This window comes from Hoplias malabaricus, chromosome 4 (assembly GCF_029633855.1).
Source record: "Hoplias malabaricus isolate fHopMal1 chromosome 4, fHopMal1.hap1, whole genome shotgun sequence".
NCBI lineage: Eukaryota > Metazoa > Chordata > Actinopteri > Characiformes > Erythrinidae > Hoplias > Hoplias malabaricus.
Window position 1 is genome coordinate 1885353 of NC_089803.1, and position 23972 is coordinate 1909324.

At 40.1% G+C, this 23972-nt stretch overlaps 2 protein-coding genes across 2 annotated transcripts in view; one reads left to right on the forward strand and one right to left on the reverse strand.

Annotated features, from left to right (window-relative positions):
* Positions 1-23972, reverse strand: part of LOC136694219 (zinc finger protein 850-like) — a 517486-nt gene that overhangs the window by 181255 nt on the left and 312259 nt on the right. The gene's annotated exons all lie outside the window — the stretch shown is intronic.
* The window catches only part of LOC136694267 (zinc finger protein 850-like), a 71547-nt gene continuing 55222 nt past the window's right edge, over positions 7648-23972 (forward strand). Inside the window, exons 1-2 of the mRNA XM_066667682.1 lie at positions 7648-8979; positions 17266-17271. Of these exons, the coding sequence (XP_066523779.1) occupies positions 7662-8979; positions 17266-17271 (1324 nt within the window). The 5' untranslated portion in view covers positions 7648-7661. The remainder of the gene's footprint in view (positions 8980-17265; positions 17272-23972) is intronic.

Here is a 23972-nt window from a genome sequence, read left to right on the forward strand (position 1 = left end):
CAGTGTAGTTTATGACTGATGTAGTTCACTGTAGAGGGAGTGAGGATCTGTGTGAGTTTCAGACAAAGACAGACGCTGTTTGACATCAGCGTTTCAGAAAAGATCAGTTTTCCTCGTCCACACGAGAACAGAGACAGCGGCGTCTTCACAAACCTTCACCTTGGAGAGCGTTTAGAAAACCTCTGTTTTCAGTTAGTGACGTACAATGCTGTGTTCCTGTGATGGGAGGAAAACACAGACACAAACCTTTGTTTAAAAATAAACAGATCTGTGTGGACGGGCCTGAGGTTTATAGAATGTGATTGATGTTAAAATTCTAGGTGAACACATACAATATTGTGCCTCTCACACAGAAACCTTGTTTATTTGCTGAGGTTGTATTTCCTCTGGCAGTGGAAAGTGTAGAGACACACACAGAGGTTCACACACACACCTCTGTGTAAATAGAAGAACAACAGCTGACACGGCATCTACTGCTGAATCACAAACACTGAATCCTGGCTCCCTCAGCAGCCACAGAGGAGGATGAGAAGGGGACACACTGTACCATTCTGCTGATGGACGTAGGACAGTGGTCCCGAACAAGTCTGAGTGGAGGATCAATGTGATCCTCTGGAACAAGACGCAGTCTGCTGGATGCTCTCAGTCTCAGTGTTTTTACTGATTTATTTTATTAACCCCGTGGAGGAGCTCTACTCTGGGGGTGGAAGGTTTCTGATCACAGACACACACTCAGACCACCTGCTGACTGCTGTGGACGCAGCGTGTGAGGACGTCAGCGCAGACGCCTGCAGAGCCTGGAGAAGACGTTCCCACAGAGTCTTTCCTTCAAGGGGAGTGTCTCCGTTCTGATGTGGGTGAGAATGTGGGGCCAGACAGACAGGAACATCAGGAGGAGTAGAAAGACTGAGCTGGATTTCTCCAGACTGCACTGTGTGGATACTTTTCTCTAAGGCCTGCTTTCTATCGGACTGTAATCTGTCTTTGTACATTTCTGATTCCTCATTATTTCCTTGTAGAGAAACAGTCTTGTCTTTCTCTTCTGTGTCACAGTGACACGCTCCACCAACAAACCACAGCACACACAGTAAAAGCAGGACTGTGAATCCTGTTCAGTCTCTCCATCACTCTCCTATGTACAGTAGTGTGTTATTGATACTGTTCACACTGAGGGTCCACACTGCACACACACAGCACTGATGTATCCAGCACATTTCTAAGTGTTCTGACCGTCTTCCTAACCAGTGACTTTCTGCTGCCACTGACCTCTTCACCGACATGAACTCTTAATCTGGGACATGAGCGAAGGGTTTAGAGGAAGTTACGGCCATCGTCTGCTGCTGTTTGTACTCACTGTTCTCCAAAAGTCACTCGCTGTAGTGGAGATGTTAAAGATGATTCTAGAGAGGGGGTTGGATCTCTGCGTGGCGACTGGCGAGCGGAAGTGGCGAGTTGAATGGCGACAGAGCTCGCCAGTTCCTCGCCAGTTTTATTAGTGGCGTACAATTCGCCAGCGGTTCTTCGCCAGTTTTATCAGTGGTCTCAACTGCATCAGCGGCTCTCGCCGGTTTTATTAGTGATCTCTCGCCAGCTTTATTGGTGATTTCAACTGAACCAGTGGTTCTCCGCCAGTTCCTCGCCAGTTTTATTAGAGATCTCAACTGCATCAGCGGCTCTCCGCCAGTTCCTCGAAAGTTTTATCAGTGTTCTCTCGCTAGTTTTATCAGTGTTCTCTCGCTAGTTTTATCAGATGTTCTCTCGCTAGTTTTATCAGTGTTCTCTCACCAGTTTTATCAGTGATCTCTCACCAGTTTTATCAGATGTTCTCTCGCCAGTTTTATCAATGTTCTCTCGCCAGTTTTATCAGTGACATTGTTTTTGGCATATCAGCTACGTTGCTGACTCAGTTAATCAAGGTAAATACAAGAATAAAAACAGATAAAAACTCTACAATGTTGCCAATTCAATGAATATAAAATAAAATGACTGGCTATGATGTACTGGTCTGTTGCCGTTCAGAGGGCATTGACAGATTTCCCCCTAACCATAACCTTCCACTCACTGGTATCCACCTATTTACTGTTCTCCTGCCTGTATATCCTTCCCACTTGGCGGTCAAACCATCCAATCAGAAGTTACCTTTGTAATTTGATGTTTCTGATTGGCTGAATCTGAGGCACTTTGTAATGGCTGTAAGTGTGTAGCGAGCGCGCTGGTCAAAGACATCGCGCGCGCAGAAACCTTCTTGCTCCCTCAAAAATATCCGCGCGCGTGCAGAATTGTGGCCATAGTCACATTACTGAACAATAATAAGAAAGCAATTTTTAATGTTTCTAAATTTTACAGAACTGGCAATTTCAATATAATGGTATTTTAACAGCGGAGAGCCGCTGCTTCAGTTGAGATCACCGATAAAACTGGCGAGAGATCACCAATAAAACTGGTGAAGAACTGGCGAGAGATCACTAATAAAACTGGCGAGAGATCACCAATAAAACTGGCGAGAGATCACTAATAAAACTGGTGAAGAACTGGCGAGCTCTGTCGCCACTCAACTCGCCACTTCCGCTCGCCAGTCGCCACGCAGAGATCCAACTCCTACTGTGATTCTAGAAATGCTCCAAAGACGGAGATAAACTGGAGCTGCTGTGAACGATGGTGGAGTGAGACTCCAAACCTGGAATGAACCGTCCTCTGAAGTGCACACTGCTGTTGTGTACGTCATCACTGAGGTGTCCCCCAGGGTCTTAAAGGGTGAGGGTTTCCTCACAACAGTGGAGAGAACTGAAGATGTGGAGCTCACACTGGAACATGAGCGTCTCAGTCTCAGTCCAAAACGTCCTGTGATCGAGGGCCAAATGGTAGCTGTGAGATTGACCTGAAATGGAAGTGTTACCTTCACAAACAGCTGCGCAGGTGTTGGGGAAAAAGCAGTTTATTATTGTGTGTTTGGGTTTATTTTGTGGTGGAGCTTGTGTGGTTTTGGGTGTTTAAATTATTGAGTGTTATTGTGTTAATGTGTGAATGTTATTGGTGGTGGGCTGTATATTTATTTTTTATTGTTCTTGGTTCTTTTTCATACATTGCTTGCCTCCTGCTGTTACCTCCAATTGCAGACATGACCAATAGGGAACGACTCCTCGCTCGGTTAAATGAACTGACTTTGGGAGGAGGAGACTTTTGTTTTTAAGCAGTTGGAGTAAACCGTAAGAAAGAGCGGAAAGGAGCGAGGGAAGGCAGGAGAGAACGGAGAGGCAATAACGACGGAACCTTACACAGCGTGAGGAGCTAGTGCTTAGCTGTAGGAAACGGAGGAAAGGGGCTGGACTTGGCGTAGCGGCGGAGTGAGCTGGGGAATTGAACCATTGTGAGCGATGTGAACAACGGAGCAGCTGCCTGACCGAGTGAGAGTGGAACTGCTGACGCTTGGAGACGCGAGGCGGGGAGCGCCCAGACGCCCACATCCAAGGCGAGACGCTGCAGACTGCGGGGCTGGTTATGATCAGCCTCGGAACGGTCCCAGAGAGCAAAAGTATGTTGAATCAACGTTTATTTTTTCATCGTCTTAATGGTTGAATCAGCACTGATCTCCGAGGTCAGAATTAATGTATTTGTGCACATTGATTTTATGTTGATTTCATATTGGTTCCACGTTATGATGAATTTACAACACAAAACCAACATAAAATCAACCATTCCTTATGATTGATTTATGGTTGCTTTTGGTTTAATGAACATTGAATCAGTGCCAAGTGGCTTACATTAATTCAACCATAGGCTGTGGTTATCATCAAGAACTGTGAATTTAATAAGATGCAGTTTTAATGTAATAACATACTTAAAAACATCAGAAACTGTGATTACACTCCCCATAAAAGAGAATGCTACAAACTGTCAGTTTTATGTGTGATAATGTGCATATATAAGACAAATAAGAACCTCAAAGTGTAAAAAAATAAATACAATTCAGGTAGTGTAAAAAACCTGGACATTTAATTCTTCAGCACACTTAGGCATAAAAAATACTTCAAAGTAACGAAAAAGTCCCATATTCACAAATTCATTGTCTGAATTATTGGGTGCAAGGCAGAAACACACCCTGGAGGGGCATCAATCCTTCACAGCACGACACACATTCACACCTACGGACACTTGAGTCTCCAATCCACCTACCAACGTGTGTTTTTGGACCGTGGGAGGAAACCGGAGCACTCGGAGAAAAAAGTCCCACATGTAAAAGTAAAATATCTTTTCTGACTCTCCCAAGAAATGTGACGGACTCTCCTTCTCATATGTGTGTTATGTAAATATATGCATAAAAGTATTTATAAACAAATATTTCAATAAAATATTATTTAAAATATCATTAAATATATTATGTATTGCAGTGGCGGATGCTGGTCTTTCAAGGAGGGGAAGCTCAATTTTGGCCTACATCATAAAATGTGTCGGTTTATTTATACGTAAATTCTACCCTTTTTCATCCCTTTTTAAGAAAATGATCTGTGCCCCTGTCGTACCAACAAGGCGTCTTTTCCAGGGACTTGACTAGTGTCCTCTCAATGGCCAGCAGAGCTAGGCTGCTTAAACGGCCTTGGCCCATGTGAAGTGTGTCCGCCTGTGAGTGCTTTGTGATGGTGGAGGGGCTCAGCAGCACCCGCTGGTCAGAAACTGCGATAGAAGTCAGAAAGAGTGATAGAAGTCAGTCTCCAAACACAAGCAGCTACAAAAAACCACCAGAAATAGAAGCTCAATTTGTCACTAGTCGTTTTTAACTAAGAAAATACCGCTAAGAGGTTTAAGAAAGTGTCCAGTTCAATCAGAACAGAAAGAAAATGTAATGCTCCCACGGATCTTTACACCAAAGGATCGCTGATTCGCTCATTTTGCTGTCAATCAAAAAGAGATTCAGCCTCAGACAGATCATCCAATCATCATGCAGAAGCTGAGCGTCCGGGCCAGCCGAGGCCAGCCCACTGCCCCATAGACCCCCAGAGATGCTGAGTGTCCGATGGGCGGGACAAAGCCCAGCATTTATCCAATGACTCGTCTCGTTTCGCTGCTTCGCTATTGAACTCACTGTTTAAATCCCTGCGGGAATGATTGAGAGGAAAGTCTGTCGTTACCAGTGATGAGAAGCTGATTCTGAAAAAAAGTTGAGTTCATATTTATTCAATGACATGTACACACAATAGTATATATTTGATCACTTATTTTTTGACATTTTAGGGGAAGCTGAGCTTCCCTTGCAGTCTTAGAGCAATCGCCTCTGATGTAGTGAACGAAATAAATATATTTGTCACGCCCTCGTCCTGTCATGTCTGTTTTCCCCGCCATGTGCTCTCTCAGCACATGGCTCTGTTTGTTGTTGTCCATGTCTCCGCCTTTGTTCCGCCTCCTTGTCCGCTGTCCTCGTTATCTGTTTCAGGTGTGTCTCGTCTGTTCATGTATTTAAGTTCCCTTGTGTCACTTCCTTTCATCGGTCATTTGTTTTGTGTTGTTCCTATTACAAGTCGTGTTGTTTCGTGTTGTTCCATTTCCTAGTCGTGTTCTAAAGTCCTAGTCAGTTGTTCCTTGTTTTGTTTCCTCGTTTCATGTTGTTGATTCTAGTCCTTTCATTTATCAGTCGTCGTGTTTACCCTCGAGTTAGTTTGTGTTTTTGTTCTTTTCTTGTAAATAAACGTCTGTGTTTTAGCAAGTGCGTCCACCTCGTCAGTCCGCCCCGCGATCCTGACAGAATGACTGATCAATATAAGGACACAGCAAACACAGACAGTCCTTTCGTGAGGTATGCTATTCACCGGAGGCCATTCCGTACAGGCCCCAGAGATCCTGTGGGGTATGTTTTAGAGGCGGCTGCGGAATAGAGTAGCCGGCTTCAGCACATTCACGCCACTGTCGCTCAGCGCCTTCAGGAGGAGTCGACTCGTGACCCTGCGAGCAGCACAAGCTCATGCTTCCGAGGACGTTGCTGCAGGATCCCCTGTCCCTAAGGACGTCATTGCAGGACTGCTTACCGCTGCTGCTCCAGTGTGCGCAGCACCTCCAACCGCTCCTGTCCCTGTGAAGGCGGCGAACCTTGCCGCTCCTGTCTCTGTGAAAGCGGTGAACCCAGCCGCTCCTGTCCCTGAGAAGGCGGCTTCCACGGCCGCTCCTGTCCCCGTGAAGGCGGCTTCCACAGTCGCTCCTGTCCCTGAGAAGGCGGCTTCCACACCTGCTCCTGTCTCAGCAAAGGCGGCGTCCCCCGCCTTCGCTGAGACAGTTCCCCGCTTTCACCTCACTGGTGAATTTACTGTGCAATCACAGACCACACTTTCATTATTATTATTATTATTATTATTATTATTGAAAATGTTGTGCTCCAACACCCACACTCATTTGTCAGGAGTGTAGAAAAAGCATTTTTCATGCATTTATTTTTGAATATATTGAATAAAATCAATCAGCGTGTGTACTTTGTTTCTTACAGGTCTCTACACTCTGGCACATTGTAAAACTTTTTACAGCAAAGCATCAGCAGACAGAACAGTAGGCATACATATGGAAGTATTTCAGATAGGCAAATTACTTAAAACATCTATTTAATTTCAAATAGCACAAAAATTACATTCTAAAGTTTGAAATGGATAAAGTTTGTTCTTTGAAAAATATTAGGTCATTTTGAATTTGATGCCAACATCAAGTTACAAAATGTTAGGACGGGTTTATCAGTGTGTTGCCTCATCTCTTATTTTAATCACACGCTGTAAGCCTCTGGGAACTGAGGAGACTAGTTGTGGTAGTTCTGAAAGGGAACTGTTTTCCGATTCTTGCATGTTATAGGATTTCAGCTGCATATTTTTTCATTTCATAATGCGCCAGTTGTTTTCAGTGGGTATTGGATTTGTTTAGCAGTCATGCTGTTGTAATGCATGCAGAATGTGGATTGGCCTTTTCTTACAAACAAGGCTTTTCCCAGAAATCAATGCCTGAATGGCAGCATGCTGTTTCAAAACTTGTCATTCAGCATTAACGTGTCTTCAGAGATGTGCAAGTCACCCATTCCATGTGCACTAATGCATCCTCATACCATCATAAGACACTGCCATTTGAACTGTGTTTATAACAAGCCACTCCTCATCTGCCACTCTGAGCTGACCTGTTACCAGTTAACATTTAAATACCACTTGCACCCTCGCAGCCCTCGTTTTGTGCGTGCCCACCTAAATGTGCCTAAAGGTGTCCTAATTCTTTTATTATCCTCAACAAGGGTGTTCATGAGTGCCCCCTATGTGCAGTTGAGGCGCCTCTCCTGTAAAGTAATCGTTCATTAATTGCAATCGTGGTAAAATGTACAATTAATCGTGATATTGATTTGCACTTATATTGCCCAGCCCTAGATGTTGCTCTATTCCTGCACCATGAGTTGTCAACACTGACTTATTTCTTGCTGTTTCAGTAGCAGTACTTCAGGTGGAACTGACTACAAATTCAGGAGAATATTGGTCACCAACAGAGAGCCAGGGGAGAGAGAATTTAACTAATTTATCTTTGTTTCTTTATTGTCTTCCAGGACAGAAGACCATCTCTTTGGATACATTCTCTGGCTCCTGTTGTTCAAGAAAGTTCCAGCGTTTTTCCACAGGTGCATCAAGAAACATTTCCAAGTGGAATATAACACAATGTTGAGATCAGGAGGGATTAAATGTGAGGATATGGAGGACAGAAGCTCCAGTTCTCAGGAAACATCCTTGGATACTCCCCACACTCGTACATCCAACAGGAAATCTCAGACAAGTGAACACAAACGGAAAGCTTATGACTGTGGAGAGTGTGGGAAGAGTTTTACTAAACAGAGCAATCTACAAAGACACCAGCGCATTCACACAGGACAGAAACCTTATTACTGTTTTGAGTGTGGGAAGAGCTTTACTCAACAGATCAGTCTCAAAACACACCAGCGCATTCACACAGGAGAGAAACCGTATCACTGTTCAGAGTGTGGGAAGAGTTTTACTGAACAGGGCAGTCTCCAAAATCATCAGCGCATTCACACAGGAGAGAAACCGTATCACTGTTCAGAGTGTGGGAAGAGTTTTACTGTACAGAGTAGTCTCCAAAAACACCAGCGCATTCACACAGGAGAGAAACCGTATCACTGTTCAGAGTGTGGGAAGAGTTTTACTGTACAGGATCATCTCCAAAGACACCAGCGCATTCACACAGGAGAAAAACCGTATCACTGTTCAGAGTGTGGGAAGAGTTTTACTGAACAGGGTCATCTCAAAACACACCAGCGCATTCACACAGGAGAGAAACCTTATTACTGTTTTGAGTGTGGGAAGAGTTTTACTGTACAGGGTCATCTCCAAACACACCAGCGCATTCACACAGGAGAGAAACCGTATCACTGTTCAGAGTGTGGGAAGAGTTTTACTGTACAGAGTAATCTCCAAACACACCAGCGCATTCACACAGGAGAGAAACCGTATCACTGTTCAGAGTGTGGGAAGAGCTTTACTCAACAGATCAGTCTCCAAACACACCAGCGCATTCACACAGGAGAGAAACCGTATCACTGTTCAGAATGTGGGAAGAGTTTTACTGTACAGAGTAATCTCCAAACACACCAGCGCATTCACACAGGAGAGAAACCGTATCACTGTTCAGAATGTGGGAAGAGTTTTACTGTACAGGATCATCTCCAAAGACACCAGCGCATTCACACAGGAGAGAAACCGTATCACTGTTCAGAGTGTGGGAAGAGTTTTACTGTACAGAGTAATCTCCAAACACACCAGCGCATTCACACAGGAGAGAAACCGTATCACTGTTCAGAGTGTGGGAAGAGCTTTACTCAACAGATCAGTCTCCAAACACACCAGCGCATTCACACAGGAGAGAAACCGTATCACTGTTCAGAGTGTGGGAAGAGTTTTACTGTACAGAGTAGTCTCCAAAAACACCAGCGCATTCACACAGGAGAGAAACCTTATTACTGTTTTGAGTGTGGGAAGAGTTTTACTGTACAGGATCATCTCCAAAGACACCAGCGCATTCACACAGGAGAGAAACCGTATCACTGTTCAGAGTGTGGGAAGAGCTTTACTCAACAGATCAGTCTCAAAATACACCAGCGCATTCACACAGGAGAGAAACCGTATCACTGTTCAGAGTGTGGGATGAGTTTTAGTCGTCAGAGTTCTGTCCAGAAACATCACTGCATTCACCCAGAACAGAAGCGGTAGCACTGAGTGAGGAACTACCTTCAGAGATTTGGATTTAATTACTGTATTGGGTCACATTTAATGTAAAAATATCCTTAAAGCTGAAATGTGCCTGGGAATTTGGAGACGTGTGATTGAACTGTGTGATACCAGATTCCACGGACTGTTTATGGAACTTTTATTTTTATTTTCAAGATGTGACCCCAGAATTAATTATTACAGCTCCTATTTACCCTCTCATTCACACTGTCATTGTTGTGTTTCACTGTGCTCCAAACAGAGACAATACAACTCCGTATTGAGCTTCTACTGCCCGTCTGCCCCCCATCATCACCATTCCTCCCTATTTCTGGGGCTGGACTGTATACCCTTGGAAGGGGAAAGATCAGTGTTGATGGAGCTATTAGTCTCACGGAGCACAGGAGTCACGGGGCTGTGCTACCAGGACCTCAGCACACATCCAGACAGACTGCCTCATTCTGATTGCCATGAAGGGCATACCTTCTTATCACTGCAGCAAGACAAGTGTGCCATGGAAAAGCATTTATTATAACTAAGTTCAAAACCAGTCAAATTATAATGATTTGGTCTATTTCCATATTGTATCTATGTCTATAGTAGAGTCACTCAGGTGATATTACAGTGCCCTGAGTACAAACATTATAATAATGTGTATCTAGCTCTAAAGATTCCCATCCTATGATCATCTGATAACTCTCTGGACTCTCACTGAAATGAAGTATTCCCAGAGTCCTCAGCAGTATCACATGACCACCTCCACTTATCTGAGATCTTTTCACTGTTCCAAATCTCCTGAATATCAATCACCCCTGTTTCTCCTTCATGCTCATTAGACAGAGTATTTAAATACAGTGTTGGTTAAGATTGTTTAAGAGTATTGCATTATCTGTGCATTCAGAGCTTTTCTATTTTTTCTATTTTTCTCTTTGGATATGCCCTTTGGATCTGTTTGATTGTTTGTTTGTATTTTTGGCTTGATTTCAGACTTTCATGTTTATGCTTTTGGTTTGCCCTCTGTAGGATATTAAACTGTTTTTAATCCACAAGTGTCACTTGAGTCATCTTTTGATTGAAAAAATTAATCTTTTTTAGATTTACTTTTTAAAGGTCGCAAGGACACAGCTTGCTTGTTTGTTTCTTTATTTCCTTATTTATTGTGTGGATATTCACAAGCATCACCATTCTCTCTTTTGTAAATGATAGAAGACATTTAAATGAAGATCATAACATTTTTAAAATTGTAAAGTAAGGAATTAGATATAAACATATGTAATAATATTGTACATACCACAGTGGAAGAAGTCATATTTTTTAGGCTTTTTCAAAGGTCAAAAAATGAAAATGAAAATTGACACAGGCTTCCAACTTGTTATAATAATACAAATTATAATTTTCATAGAGCATGGGTTTGGGAGTGGATGAGGAGCTCCATAGCGCCCCCAAATGCAGACAAGTGTCTGGATGAAGCTGATCAGATATTTTTTCATTGATCTCATCACCAAACAAATATCACTGGGTTTTATCATAAAGCAGGTCTACTGGAGATAGGACAATTCAGGATATGCCTGTCTCATTGTCTCTATAGTGCCACCTATGTTTAAATGCATATTTGACATGTCTGGAATGCTGGAAAACTCATAGAAATTTGCAGACTCATCATTATTAGCACATACAGGTGCTGGTCATAAAATTAAAATATCATGAAAAAGTTTATTTATTTCAGTAATTCCATTCAATTCAACGCATTCATTACACACAGACTGATGTTTCAAGTGTTTATTTCTTTAATTCGATGATTATAACTGACAACTAATGAAAACCCCAAATTCAGTATCTCAGAAAATTAGAATATTACTTAGAAATGTTGTCCAACTGAAAATTATGAACATGTACAGCACTCAATACTTAGATGGGGCTTCTTTTGCCTGAATTACTGCAGCAGTGCAGCGTGGCATGGAGTTGATCAGTCTGTGGCACTGCTCAGGTGTTATGAGAGCCCAGGTTGCTCTGATAGTAGCCTTCAGCTCTTCTGCATTTTTGGGTCTGGCATATTGCTCTTCACAATACCAAGGGTCAGTCAAGTTTGCTGGCCAATTAACAGGGATACCATGGTCCTTAAACCAGGTACTGGTACCTTTGGCACTGTGTGCAGGTGCCAAGTCTTGTTGGAATATGAAATCTGCATTTCCATAAAGTTGGTCAGCAGCAGGAAGCATGAAGTGCTCTAAAACTTCCTGGTAGATGGCTGCATTGACCTTGGACCTCAGAAAACACAGTGGACCAACACCAGCAGATGACATGGCTACCCAAACCATCACTGACTGAGGACATTTTACACTGGACCTCAAGGAGCGTGGATTCTGTGCTTCTCCTTTCTTCCTCCAGACTCTGGGACCTTGATTTCCAAAGGAAATGCAAAATTTACTTTAATCAGAGAACATAACTTTGGACCACTCAGCAGCAGTCCAGTCCTTTTTATCTCTAGCTCATGCGAGATGCTTCTGACGCTGTCTCTTGTTCAAGAGTGGCTTTACACAAGGAATGCGACCCATGAAACCCATGTCTTGCATACGTCTGTGTGTGGTGGTTCTTGAAGCACTGACACCAGCTGCAGTCCAGTCTTTGTGAATCTCCTCCACATTTTTGAATGGGTTTTGTTTCACAGTCCTCTCCAGAGTGTGGTTATCCCTATTGCATGTACACTTTGTTTTACCACATCTTTTCCTTCCCTTTGCCTCTCCATTAATGAGCTTGGACACAGAGCTCTGTGAACAGCCAGCCTATTTACAATGACATTTGTGTCTTCCCCTGCTTATGTAAGGTGTCAATGGTCGTCTTTAAGACAACTGTGAAGTCAGCAGTCTTTCCCATGAGTGTGTAGCCTACAGAACTAGACTGAGAAACCATTTAAAGGCTTTGCAGGTGTTTTGAGTTGAATTAGCTGATTGATAACAATATTCTACTTTTCTGAGATACTGAATTTGGGGTTTTCATTAGTTGTCAGTTATAATCATCAAATTAAAAGAAGTAAACACTTGAAATATATCAGTCTGTGTGTGAGTATAATATACAAGTTTCACTTTTTGAATGGAATTACTGTAATGAATCCACTTTTTCATGATATTCTAATTTTAAGAGTAGCATCTGCATAGCAATGACAGAGGCTCTATTACCGGTCAGTGAAGCATCACAATAATAAACTGCAGGCATGTTGTATGTAGTTAATTCAGTGTTTGCTAACAGTGCTTTTCCATTGCAGGGGTCTGGCTCTACACGCCTCGCTCGCTTAAAATTTGTTGTTTTCCACTGGCACAGCTCCCCAGGAAAACAGAGCCAGTGAGGACACAAAACCCCATCTCTAACACTGGCTTTGAAAACTACAACAACCAGTTCTCACAGGTCAGGCTCCAAAAGAAAAGGCTACTCAAAAAAATAATGTAGCATGCTAAGTGTAATCTTAAAGTTATACTGACACCTGCCGTCAATAGGGTTAAAATAATTTCTAAAAGCTCCTCACATTAAGTTTATTTCACCAGTAAAATACTATACAACATTAGAAAAAATAAAAATAAACCTACAAACAGTAAAACACACACATACACGTTTCAGTAAAACTACAGCTGTCCCCTTTTAAATTTAAACTGTTATAATTACTGAATGTCTGAAACATAAACTGTATGGTAACTGTATATATTTAAATATAATTGTTTCTGACAAATAAATGAAAATTTGCCCAATAAATAATTAACATATAATTTTCTCAGATGCATAACATATTTAAAAATAACAAATTCTAATCTAATGTGGAAATATGAAAACAATCCACCTACCAATGTGCGTTTTTGGACTGTGTGAGGAAACTGGAGCGCCGGGAGGAAACCCATGCAGACACAGGGGGAACACACCAAACTCCTCACAGACAGTCACCCGGAGCAGGGCTTTAACCCACAACCCAAGCTCCTGGAGCAGTATGACAGCGACACTACCAGCTGTGTCACCATGCCACTCAGTGCATAAAATATTATATAAAAAGTATATTATATTATTTCACAGTAAGACCTAGGGATATCTTCCACAAAGATATTTTTGAGATATTTGTCTCTTCTTAAGGCGTGTTTATTTGTTTTTCTGTTGTAGTTGTCTCTATATCTTCAGCTTGTCTTTCACCGGTTTCACAGGTTTGCACAGAGGCTCCAGTTACGACAAATCGACATGAAAGAAGATGGGATTGTTGGAAGCACCCAGACTCTGTACAAGATGACCAGAAAAATAAGGAACATGTGTGTGAACTAAATAAAATCTTATAGTAGACAGATAGGAGAGATTGTTGGAAATCACAGGGAGTTTGTGATGCTGGATGAGAGCCACTTTCATCATAAGTGAAAGGTAGGGAAGATGCTGTACGTCCTAGTGTTAGTGATGTCAAAATATCAGTGCATGACATTCAGTGTAACATTTTTAAAATCAAATGATAGTTTAGAGATAATATATGAGGAAGTACCTGGCAGCAAAAGTATATAATGTTAACCAAAGTTAATAGGTGACATTATGTTTTTTTTCTGTAATCTGATTGGTTTAGTCTGAATGTTAATGAATGTTCTCAGTTGGATAACAGTAATCTAAACTGTTAATGTTTTTCAGTACGGACGAGGACCACTTGCAAACACCTGGCAGAGAAGAAAGTGGGTCTTCGAGATTCTAGGCATCGGTCAACAGCCACTCATGGATACACACACTTCCCTGTTAATCACAGTCCCTGGTTTTTGACCCTGTAACAGACAGACCACACACAGAATCTGGAGAGAGCATGGGCCATATACATATACTTGTTTAAATGTTCAAAACTAATTACATTAACAGTGATGTCTAGTAGACAGTTCATCAAATTTTTGTGTGTTAATTTGGAATTAATTATAATGAAAATAATTCAGTGATGCTGAAAAATGTACTTATTGTTTCTAATTAAGACTGGCTAAGTAACAGTAATTAAAAGTTCCTATGGATTTATAAAGTATCATTTAAGGGATTAACATTGGAAAATAACAAAAAGACCCCATAGATCTTAAGTCATGTTAATTAAACTTATTCATTTATTAAGCAATGTTATGCAGCTGTGAAGTGTAAGGAACCACTTTTTAAAATTAATTTGAAGCATATTGCTTAATGGATCAAAAAACACTCACTCAAACCTCTTAAATATTAATAAAGTGATTTTTAAAATAGAGCTCTTTTCAGCAGTACTGAAAGGGTCAAGAAGACTAATAAAAATAATGTATGTTTGTTATTTATGTAGCGAAGTCAGTGATAATTATAATTTGATTAACAATTAATTATTTAATTCATTTTTGCATAACCTTCATTGTTGGGAGCCTTTAAGTAATATGTAGTGTCTTTTACTTCCTGCTTCCTTGCCGTTCAGACGCTTCGCTGCTTAGCTCTGCTATCTTTTATTTCTTTCCCTTTTATTTTTTCGAAACCTCCTTGTTTTTCTGCGATAGAGTATCTGAGCTTTTAAATATACACAGGTCAGCAGTGTAGTTCTAGGCGTCAGCACTGGCCCTTGTTCTGACAAGCGTATGAGCTCAGAGGGAGTTTGGACCCTAACATATATGTACTAGGAAGGATTCACATTGTGTTTGAATGCTAAGCACTTTTGTGAGTCGCTCTGAATAAGAGGTTCTGCTAAATGCCAAGAATTTACCTCAATTATGATTAATGAAGAATTATTTTGATTAAGATTTTTTGTCTCATAGTTGCCCTGTGAACTACTGGCACCCCCTCCAGTGTGTGTTCCTGCTTTGCGCCCAGTGATTCTGGGTAGACTCTGGACCCACCGCGACCCTGAACTGGATAAGTGCACTCAGACAATGAATGAATCTCTCATAGGTCACTGACAAAGTGTGTACTATAAATATACCCAAATATCAAAGCTGGGATTTTTTTTTAAAATGTTGCTTTTTTATAATATTATAACACACAGCAATGTGACTGACACCACACCAGTAGACATGTTCTTTGACTTGCTTTTATATGAGATATTCTTTAAAAAAAAAAACATACAGTAATTGCCACGCCTCAGTCTTAAGCTGTTTTAGGTGTTTTCTAATCTCCCTCATTTCACTGCTAAGCTGCCCTGCTTTCTCTTGCACTTTCAGATCTGCAGCCTGCTGAACGTATTGCCTTTGCTCATCTTCCCCTAAACTGCTCCACCTGTCCCTGATGTCTGCCATTGTACCTGAAGACAAATGCAATATGATGAAACAACCATTCCAAGCTATCAGTATTAATATGTACAGCAAGAACATTTAAACCTGAAATCAATTACATGTTTTTGGTTTGTTTGCTTTATGATTTTGTTCACATTCAGTACAGTGCACATTAAAGAAAACATGCACGATTGTGGGGAAACCTTGTTCTCTGGTTTATTTATGTTCAGAAGCTCTGCGTCTTTTAAGTTGGAACGGTGTGCTTGAGAACAAAAAAATGACCGTATGTGGCTTTTGATCTGTCTTTACTTTCATGCAGTTAGTGCGCTCCCAAATTTAGATTCAGTTCCATCTACAGAAAAAATAAGTATATATATCAATCCATTTACATACACTGGGGCTTTGAACACGCAAACAGCCTGGAGAGCAGTCTAACACCACTTACCACCACCGAGAATAAAAAAGTGTCTAACAAAAAATGCTTGTTTTAAAATATTTGTTTTTCACCATACAGTCCAATAGTGATAGATAAGTTATTATTAAAGAAGAAAAATGTGCTCTCCATTTATTGTTGATTTATTTATGATTAAAGTGTTTACAAGTTTAAAAAGATGATGTCTATTACCTCTGCATTTTTTATATAAATTACAGTATCGAGAGTGGACAGTGAGTGTAGAATGGGTTTATGTAGATTTTAGGTGTACAAATAAGTTTTAAAGCATTTTTAGAGTAACCTATAATTGTAACTCAAGATTATCATGCCCTTTTTCATTTCATGGTAAATATTGGGATTTTATGAAACATAAATTAACCTAAAAATAAGGAGTTTGAAAACGGCGAGTGAGAAGAATATATTCATTACTGTATTTTTGTTATGAGATCCATTAAGGAAAAAATTGCTGAAAAAGCATGGGTATAGATTTGTTCTGTCCTTCTGGATAATTTTGTTTCCAAAAGTTTGTGAGTTTTGGTTTAGACAATTTAAAGATTTTGATGTTAGCCATTGTGAAAGTAGCATAGTAACCATTCATTTTTAGAGTTTTTTAAATAAATAAAATGACAATAGTATTTTTACATACTACACAACAGTTACCATAAAGTGACAAAAGAGTGGGAGAATGTTTGATTTATTAATTACAATTTTATGTTACACACACAAAGTTACTTGTATACCAAAATATTTGGATGGTAATTACCATATGTTTACCTTTACATGACTTCAACAATACAGGCAGCACCCTCTTGATTCTGGAGGTTAATGTTGTATTAGCTGACCTTCGGTTTATTAAAATAGCTAAATAAATGCAGCTAATGTCACTCAACCTAGCTAGCCACATACTTCTCAGATTATCATCAGTAAGGTTAGCCAACTTGTAGATAAATAAATGACAACTCAGGCATGCCCATTAACTTACATTCTGTACATTATTTAATTTACATTGAGCCTGTCGTCTGAGTACCTCAGATATGACAGAGTGGGGGTTACTGAAGCCCCGCCGAGGCTTTAGCAGGCTTGCTAAAATGCACAAGCTTGCTAAATAAAATTAGAGGATTAAAGCGCTTTAAAACAAGTGAACAGCACCATATTTCTCTCATAAAACCAGACTTAAGTTGATCATTAAAGCGTCTACACCGAGGACACTTCACAAGTTGCAAAGAATTGTAAATTTTACTCACCTTTATGACCGTGTACAGTGAAGCTGGAAGTCTGAGGTGATTTCAGGTCTAAGGTCAAAATGCCATGCGCTCACGTCCAAATTTAAAGATGAGTGCTGCGTTAGATAGATAGATAGATAGATAGATACTTTATTGATCCCCAGGGGAAATTCAAGGTCTCAGTAGCTTACAGACATCACATCCAACAATCACTAACAGCAATGGACTAATTAAAAAAAAAAAACCTAAAACAAATATCAAAATTTTCAAAATGTCAAAATCAAATACCAAGTTAACATAGTGTGCTTAAGAATGATCAAACATAGCCTGGCAAGAATCTGTGATACAGTGAGCAGCTGAGGATGATCTCTTGAGTGCAGTATATAGTTTAAAAGTTGAAAAAGTGTGGATAGTGCAAAGGGTATGGAATGTGCAATATCAGTGCAGTATCAGAATTAGAAATAAATATAGTAAAATAAATAGTGCAAGGCAAGGCAATCCAGTTTTTTCTTTATTAAGTATAAAACTACCATTGTAGCTGTCAGATTAAGGTACACATGAGTTAGATGAGATGGTTGACTTGTCCAGGGGTTGACTTGTCTATTGTCCAGTTAGGTACACAAGTACAAATATGGAGGAGGTGGTGGTGGTGGTGGATGGGCAGACAGACTATGCAGAGAAGTCCATCTCTCCTCTCCCCTTGAGTGAAGCGTTGAACAGCTCAATTGCCCTGGGGACAAATGACTTCCTCAATCTGTCAGTTGAGCCTGGCAGTGAGCGAAGTCTCCAGCTGATCAAGCTCTTCTGCTTAGTTATGATACTGTGGAGTGGATGGCACTCATTGTCCAAGATGCTAATCAGTTTGTTCAGGGTCCTCTTGTTTGATTTGGAAGTGATGCACTCCAGTTCAGCCCCCACTACAGAAGTCCACCACCATCTCCTTGGTCTTTGAAGTGTTCAGTTGGAGGTGGTTCAGTTTGCACCATTGCACAAAGACCTCCACCAGGCTCCTGTACTCCTCCTCCTGCTCGTTCCTGATACACCCCACAATCGCAGTATCATCAGAGAACTTCTGCATGTGGCACAACTCAGTGTTGTAGCAGAAGTCAGATGTGTACAGGGTGAACAGGACTGGTGAGAGCACAGTTCCCTGTGGAGCTCCTGTGCTGCAGATCACAGTGTCGGAGAGACAGTTCTTCAGTCTCACGTACTGTGGCCGCTCTAACAGATAATCTGTAATCCAGGTTACCAGGTGAGCGTCCACACCCATCTGTTGGAGCTTGTCTCCCAGTATGAGAGGTTGGATGGTATTGAAAGTGCTTGAGAAATCAAAGAACATGATTCTCACAGCACTGTTCCCCTTGTCCAGGTGAGAATGTGTCCTGTGTAGGAGATCCTGGTATGCAAACTCTAGTGGGTCCAGTGCATGGCGTACCTGGGGTCTCAGTATGCATAAGACCAGTCTCTCCATTGTCTTCATCACATGTGATGTTAGAGCCACAGGCCTGTAGTCGTTAAATTCACTTGGGTGTGGCCTCTTAGGGACAGGGGTGAGACATGATGTCTTCCACAGTGTTGGAACTCGTCCGAGACGGAGACTCAGTTAAGCAGCCTACGGAGAGCAATTAAAACTCAATATATATATATATATAATGACTTTAGACTAAAATATATTAAACTCAAATGGAATACAAGCAGACAAGTTTATAAAACACCCTATTCAACACTTCTGTATTTTTCTAAACAAGAAAATATTTCTTACACCTCACCCTGATAATCTATTTTCATGTGGAACAGACGATAAAATCACACTTCCTGCTGATTTGTCCATTAAAAGCAGTAATATACTGTAAGTTCTTTTGATCATTTGGCATGTCCCACAATGCATTGCTTAAAACAGTAAAATACTGTAAAACAGAATTACAGTACCTTACTGTTGAAAATTAATGTAAATTTACTGCAATTATTTACAGTGCACTCACTGTTACTCCTCACACAGTCTTTTTTATACTCTGATAGCAGGCTCCAAAAATCCCTTTCCAAAGCTGACATTCTCTGTAGAAGTCTGTAACAATTCTGACAGCACATGTGTTGAACAAAATGATGAGGCATTTCACAAGTTTCTTCTACTGTAGCCTGTTGAAACTGTCCTGGTTGATGGAACAGTCCTGGTTCCTAGAGCAATCGCACTACTTTAAAAAGTATCAAAAGCAGAAAATATCCAGTTTTGGCTTCGTAGTGCTGCTGACTTGTGTATATTTAAAAGCTCAGATTCTCTATCACAGAAAAACAAGGAGATTTAAAAAACATAAAAAGGAAAGAAATAAAAGATAGCAGAGCTAAGCAGCGAAGCGTCTGAACGGCAAGGGCGCAGGAAGAAATGGACCCATTCCAAAAACAAACTAAGCTGTTCTGCATTAAATATCTGATCTGTGTTATGTTTCTGATGTTGAGTCATTGGTTCATTTATTCAAACACTTAACATATTACAGAATTAACATGCTGCTGCTTTTATTTGGAAACAAATGTATTTAATGAAGTAATAAATCATGATATAGGTTTATTTGGAACACACATGGGCCTACATAGTGGAACAGTACCAATTAAACCCAGACTTCTGAATAGTTTCGTAAAATATCTGTATCTTATTCTAAAATGTACATGAACTAGTTCCTATGTTTTTAAATGAGAGGTTTATCTGGCATTTTCCAAACAGATATCCGTGGTAAATCAGGTTGATATCTATTAAATAAACCTGAAAAACAGATTCTGGTGGGGCTTAATGCGTACTCACACTACATGAGACACTTATAAGTCAAAGACATAGTAACAGCTGTGTAAGGACTTCTTTAACCAATCACAACCAGTCCCTCCATTGATCAGTTCTGCAGATTGACCCTAACTTTAACTCAGTGTTTCAGCGTCTGTTCAGTTGAGTTCTCATTTACTCTGTCAGCCACACCTCAGATCACTCTTAGTTCTCTGTGTAATGAACATTGTAGACCCCGTTCACCTGTAAAACAACATAAACTTCTCAGAGGACACAACAATAGTGGGCCTCATTTCAGATGTTGATGAGGGAGTCTGCAGGAATGAGGGGGAATGCCTAGGTCCTGGCTCTTCACACCTCTAGGATAAAGAAGATCATCATGGACCATCAGAAGAACAAAGCAGCCAGACCACCTCCCCCTCCACATGTTTGGAGAAGCAGTGTGGAGAGTGTGAAGTTCCTCTGTGTCAGTAAATCCAGTACTCTGTGATCTGAGTAAACACGGAGGCTCATAATAGGAAATAGTATCTTGAAGGTATTCAGGAGCGAGCCCATGTAGAGCTTTATATGTTAATAACAGAATTTTGTAATCGATGTGGAATTTAACAGGCAGCCAATGAAGTGATGATAGAACTGGACTGATATGTTCAAATTCTCTAGTTTTAGTGAGGACCCTGGCTGCAGCATTTTGATCTAGTTGAAGTTTTCTTAAATTTGTGCTGGTGCGTCCTGACAGTAGTGTGTTACAGTAGTCAAGCCTTGAAGTAATAAAGGCATGTACTAATGTTTCTGTGTCCTGCAGGGATAAGTCATTTCTAATCGTGGCGATGTTGTGAACATGTAAAAAAGCTGTCCTAGTGATTACTGCCTATGTGCTGATCAAATGATAAATCTGGGTCAATTATGAAGCCAAGGTTTTTTGCTGCTGAACCAGGTTTAACTGGAAAGTCAGCAATATTTAAAGTAAAATCTGATAATGTATTTCTTGCCAACTTTGGACCCAAAAGCAGGACCTCTGTTTTGTTGCTGTTTAGAAGGAGGAAGTTGCGCAACATCCAGCCTTTCAAGTCTTTTACACAGTCCTCTATTTCCTTTAATCTATGTTTGTCATCGGGCTTGGCTGAAATATACATCTGTGTCATCTGTGTAACAGTGAAAGTTAATGTCATGGTTTCTTATAACTGTGCCTAGTGGTAACATACATAATGTAAATAATAATGGTCCTAAAATAGAGCCTTGTGGAGTTCCAAATCTTAGTTCAGAATAATTGAAAGATAGATTGTTTACTTTTATAAAATGATAATGTTCCGTTAAGTAAGATTTGAACCATTGTCATCTAGGTATATATTGAGTAGGTTTTGTGCAATTAAATTATTGTTTTATATCTTTTAAATATGTTTACTCCTAGTCACGATTGAGTCTGAGGTGAGTTAAGGTGTCATTTAAGGTAGAATGTAAATTATGAAGTACTGTTTATACCGTGTATACTGATTGTTCGTAGAACATATTATATTATATGATATATTTTGTTGAATATAATTATCTTAAATTGGTATTTGTTCACATTATTTAACCAACGTTTATGCACTTTGTGTAGACAAGGAAAATAAATGGTCCCCCTTACTGTGATGAGTGGTGTCTTCACTACGATGTCAGAGCAAATCTTGAACAACACAACACACAACTAAAGCTCACTCCCTGTTGTTTTTGTGTATTTACAGAGTAAACCAGGAAAACAGTTGTCTGCATAATCCAGCCCACTTCCTGTTGTTTCCTTGTACTTACAGTGTAAGAATCAGAGAACTGTGAGGAACTACATAATCTAGCCCACTCCCCATTGTTTCACTGTAGTTGCACTGTAAGAAGCAGAGAACTGTGAGGAACTACATAATCCAGCCATTCTCTGTTGTTTCACTGTAGTTACAGTGTAAGAAGGAGTGAACTGTGTGGAACTACATAATCCAGCCATTCTCTGTTGTTTCCCTGTATTAGTGGTGAAAGAAGGAGAGAACAATAATTACTTTGTAGTTTCTATATAATTATTGAAAAATGTCTTATTATTGTGTTATATACATATATCATGGCTAAGACGTAGCTCATATGAAATTAGTTAATGGTCAGAGATTGCTGAAGATTGTGGTATAATATTAAGTTTGTTTATGATAAGACCTAGTGTCAAAACTAAGTCTAAAATGTGACTACAATAGTCTGTAGGCACTCAATTTTTGAGTAAATACCAACAGAGTCTGGGATTGAAGTAAAAGCCTTTTCAGTGGGTCATCTTCCTTCTCAAAATGGATATTGAAATCTCCTACAATTATAACTTTATGATTGCACACAGCTAGGTTTGCAGCGAAATCACTGAATTCTTTTAGAAATTCTGAGTAGAGCCCTAGAGGTCTGTAAATGTTGCATAATAAAAATGTCTTCTTTATTGTCATGGGATTTGTCATAATGGTGGAGAGAAACTCAAAAGAAGTGAAGGTGTCACATTGTTTATGACTGATATCTAGGGTATTTTGGTAAATTACACATACTTCACCTTCTTTGCCTGATAATCTTGGGCTATGCTCATGATTACAGTCTAGAGGGGTGGCTCAGTTTAGTGCTGAATATTCATCTGATCTAAACCTAATCTGAGGTGTTGCTGCTGTCATCTGAATATGATTTAATATTGATTAGGTTGTTGAAACGAGCTGATTGAGTTTTCTAACTTTACATTTAATTCGGGGCAAAGGCATAGTTTCAATCCAGATGAAACTAGGTGACGTCTCAAGGCAGTTCGCAGGCAGTCGGTTTAGCCTGTTTGTCTACAGCCCGGTCCCGGCTCTGGATTGTCAGCAGATGTTTATACTGACTCTGCTGACGTAGCATCAAGCTACTTCTTGAGGAACTAATTAAAATAATTGCTTGTTGAAAGCAATAATGTGGTGTTTAATACTATAAATGTGTATATTCATCATACTACATTTATAATAATAATCACATCTAAAGTGTTCAGACTAAAGTAAATTATCCTACAGATTATAAAGAGATAAAGCAGCAGGTTAATAAAACATGTCAACTTTGCAACATTATTCAATGTGTAAGTAAATACCGCTACTGGCTAAATGTTGCAACTTCAGTGAAAAGGCCAAGATGTTTTAGAATAACGTCTGTACAGGAAAATCAAATAAACAAACAAATAAAGAGCCCAAAAAGCAAACAAACAAAGAAATAAAACTCTGTAGACCTAAAAATATGCCGTCTGTACATGGAAAAAAAAAACTCTGCAGATGTAAAAACATGCTGTACACTGAAAAAAATTGTTCTGTAGACATAAAAGAAACACCTCTCAATACAACAACACACACATACTTTTCGTCTGTACACGTTATATTTTTAGGTGTACAGGCGTTAGATTTAAGACGATTTTGGCCCCAAATGCATGCCATACAGATGTTCTTTTCCTGCCCATTGATGGAGTAACCGCGTGACTGAAAACAACCTATTGGAATGATGCTCTGGGCTGAGGACTGTCTCTGTGGGCACTGTCCAATAAGAGAGCAGCTGTTATAATTTTCCAGCCAATCGTGTGAGAGTGTGTGTGTGTGAGAGGGCGGGTGTTGTGGAGCAGGGCGTGTTTGTGTGTGGGTGAGGGTGAAGCGAGGAGAGCTGTGTGTCGTATTGAAATCAAGACCTGTTTTCACTTAAGGTAAATATGCGTTTAAGATATTTACACCCCGTTTATACCGTGCTTTCCTGAAGATAAAGATGGGTTTAAGATATTTACACCCCGTTTATACCGTGTTTTACTGAAGATAAAGATGTGTTTAAGATATTTACACCCCGTTTATACCGTGTTTTACTGAAGATAAAGATGTGTTTAAGATATTTACACCCCGTTTATACCGTGTTTTACTGAAGATAAAGATGGGTTTAAGATATTTACACCCCGTTTATACCGTGTTTTACTGAAGATAAACGTGTTTAAGATATTTACACCCCGTTTATATCGTGTTTTCCTGAAGATAAACGTGTTTAAGATATTTACACCCCGTTTATATCGTGTTTTCCTGAAGATAAACGTTTTTAAGATATTTACACCCTGTTTATACCGTGTTTTACTGAAGA